We start from the raw sequence: 2642 nt of genomic DNA, 5'->3' as shown, positions 1-2642 counted from the left end.
TTTTAATTGTATCTGTGTTTAATCAGATGAAATATTTTTGTCTCTGTGGCTTTAATAACTTCTAAAGTAAAATCAGTTTTTATGTTTCTCAGGTAACAATGTGTCGACTGACTGACAGACAGGTATACTGTATTCATGTTCTTGTAAAATCTCTTGTAATATATTACAGAATAATGTTAAATAAAAGTGAATATATCCTTTTTCACCTATATGGAAATAATAATTTATTTAGCCAAACAACTTCACTGAGTTGATGCTGCCATCTAGTGGTTATAAAGAATTTAATAAACYAATATCTTTGATTAACAAATCAGGTTTACAGTAATTTAATCTCACAGAAAACAATATCATTGTCAGATTGAAACATCATAAATTATATAGTATATTAATGAATAATATATTTAACAAGTAAAACCTAATAATCAACAGTAATGATAATGAACAATCGAACCTGTGATCACATTGTTTGGGTGTCAGTTTTTTAACCAAACTTTTATTTAAATTGAGCTTTTTTCTTTCTTTTTCATAGCAGTTTGATCTCATGTTGTCCTCACATGATGCCTTGCAGAACTCCACATCTAATTTATCAAGGGATGAACTCAGATGAAACTCCGGGGAAATTTAAAGAATCACTCATTAATAATCAAATCCAATTAAAGTGCAAACAACAGCCATTTATTGATATAGTATTTCATATTACAGCAATATATTTCTATTAAATACATATGTACTCYGCCTGTGTGTGTTTATAGGTAGGCATTTTACATTCATGTCCAGTTTCAGTGCAGTGGTGAAGTCTGAATCTGTGAGAAAAGAGCAGACATCAGCTTTTCATCTGAAATCTTAGGTTTTTTTTTCCACTCACAAATAAATTCTCTGATCTTCCTGTATTTTGGTTTCTGAAGAACTGACTGAATCTCATTAAAGGAGGGGTAAAGTGGTAGTGGCGAGGCCCTCCTCAGTGATAACGCAGTGTGGAGAGGTAGGCACAAGGGTCTAATCAGGTACAATCTGAGGTTATAAACAGGTCCACATTGAGCCAGTAAGATTTATCACAAGCTGGTTTGTTCCACACCTGAAATGAAATAAATCCTGYAGACGTTACTGGTCTTAGACAGCAAACGCAGCTAATTTGAACCACATGGTCTTGAGCTTGAAAAAAGGCAAACATACCATCTATACGAAGTTATTTATCTCTAATGTTGTGCTCTGTGCTTTCTTGAATCCCACGTTTTTAGCTTTTCCAGAAACAGATCGCTAAATACAGTTTAACTTGTCAGACAAAAAAAATATTTATTTCAAGGAACTCATTTTAGGTGCTCAGAATAAAAGACGGATTTGGAGTCTTGGGGTTTCGAGGCATTCATGCTTGTGTCGGTGAAGCAGCAGTAAGGGTCCTGGTGACATTTTGTGGTCGATCAAAGTGTGTGGTTTCATCCTGGTCTCCAGAACAAACTSTCTGTCTCTTGTGGTCAAACGGGGCTGAGAGTTGTCACAGCTGATGGGGGGAAAAGCATTTTCAATTTGGGTGTTTCTGACATGTTTGGATCCTGAGGCACGTCCGTGTGAGACAGAGGGTGAGCTGTTTTTTTTTTTTTTTGTCAAGAGTTCAGGCTATGTAGCAGCTGATGACAAGTTTATTCTATCCAGCTTTATCTGCTTCAAATTTGCACAATGACATCAAAACAGGAGCCAGTTTTGTCCCGTTCCAGGTGGCGCACATTTTTCAAGAAAAAAAAAAACCGAGTCCAACCTGTCCGGTTCCTCTGCAGAGCTCCGGCTGGAAGCTGCTGGAACCTCAGAGGAACGGGTTGTGGCTGTGAGYCTGAGTCTGAGTGCGCGGGGTGGATCGTGGTGACAGAGGGAGCAGGGGCTGAGGGAGGTTCGAGGGGAGGTCCAGGAGTCCAGCAGGAGGCTGTGTGAGGGAGGAGGGGAGGATGGGGGCCTGGTGGAGCAGAGGGAGGGGCAGCGACGGGCTGTAGGGCAGCATGTGAGGGGGCAGCGGCGAGGTGGAGCACGGGCGCATCTGGTTGAGAGTGAGGCGTGGCTGGTCGCAGTGGAACGGGTTGGTGGGGGACGGTGCACTCAGGCCTGTAAAAATGGTTCATTTTCAAAAATCAGATTTAAGCCAAGTCAACAAAATTCTGATAAGATCCCAGCTGAATGTATGTCTTTGTATTACCTGAGAGGAAGGGGTTATTCTGCATCTTCCCAGGAAGTTTAGGCGGTATCAGAGTGTCTAAATTGACCAACGAGGCCCCCGTGGGTCCTAGAAAAGCCTCTGGGGTCCCACAAACGCGTGCAGGCGGGGCGCTGAGGGGGGGTGCTAACCTGGACAGGTCGAACATCTCTGGGCTATCCAACTCCCTGCCGTTTACCAGAGGCTTCACCAGATGGTCTGTTCTAAACCGCTCCAACTTGGGGTCTTGGTCAGAAAACAAGTCAGATTCAGGTTTGATTCCAAACAGCTCAGCATCTGCAAAACAAGGAAGATGAAAGCTTTAACAGCCCAATTTACAGCAAGTCTTCAGAAAAAGTCCCAAGTTTATACACTTCAAGGGATCCCAGGTTAGTTGTAACATTAGACTTTATTTGATAAACATATATTTTAACTGTAAAATAAAGACTGTAAAAATACTGTA

The 2642-nt window shown here is 41.3% G+C and overlaps 1 protein-coding gene across 2 annotated transcripts in view; it reads right to left on the bottom strand.

Moving 5' to 3' along the window:
- Window positions 1-653: 653 nt before the first annotated feature.
- Window positions 654-2642, bottom strand: part of epn3b (epsin 3b) — a 21509-nt gene continuing 19520 nt past the window's right edge. For both annotated transcript variants that reach the window (XM_014027857.1, XM_014027858.1), the window contains exons 10-11: window positions 2183-2476; window positions 654-2091 (exon numbers count right to left, since the gene is read on the bottom strand). In XM_014027857.1, coding sequence (XP_013883311.1) covers window positions 1799-2091; window positions 2183-2476 — 587 coding nt within the window. In that variant the 3' untranslated portion in view covers window positions 654-1798. The remainder of the gene's footprint in view (window positions 2092-2182; window positions 2477-2642) is intronic.

The sequence above is a fragment of the Austrofundulus limnaeus genome, unplaced genomic scaffold, assembly GCF_001266775.1.
Source record: "Austrofundulus limnaeus strain Quisiro unplaced genomic scaffold, Austrofundulus_limnaeus-1.0 Scaffold690, whole genome shotgun sequence".
Classification (NCBI taxonomy): Eukaryota; Metazoa; Chordata; class Actinopteri; order Cyprinodontiformes; family Rivulidae; genus Austrofundulus; species Austrofundulus limnaeus.
This window is presented reverse-complemented; position numbering and strand designations above follow the sequence as displayed.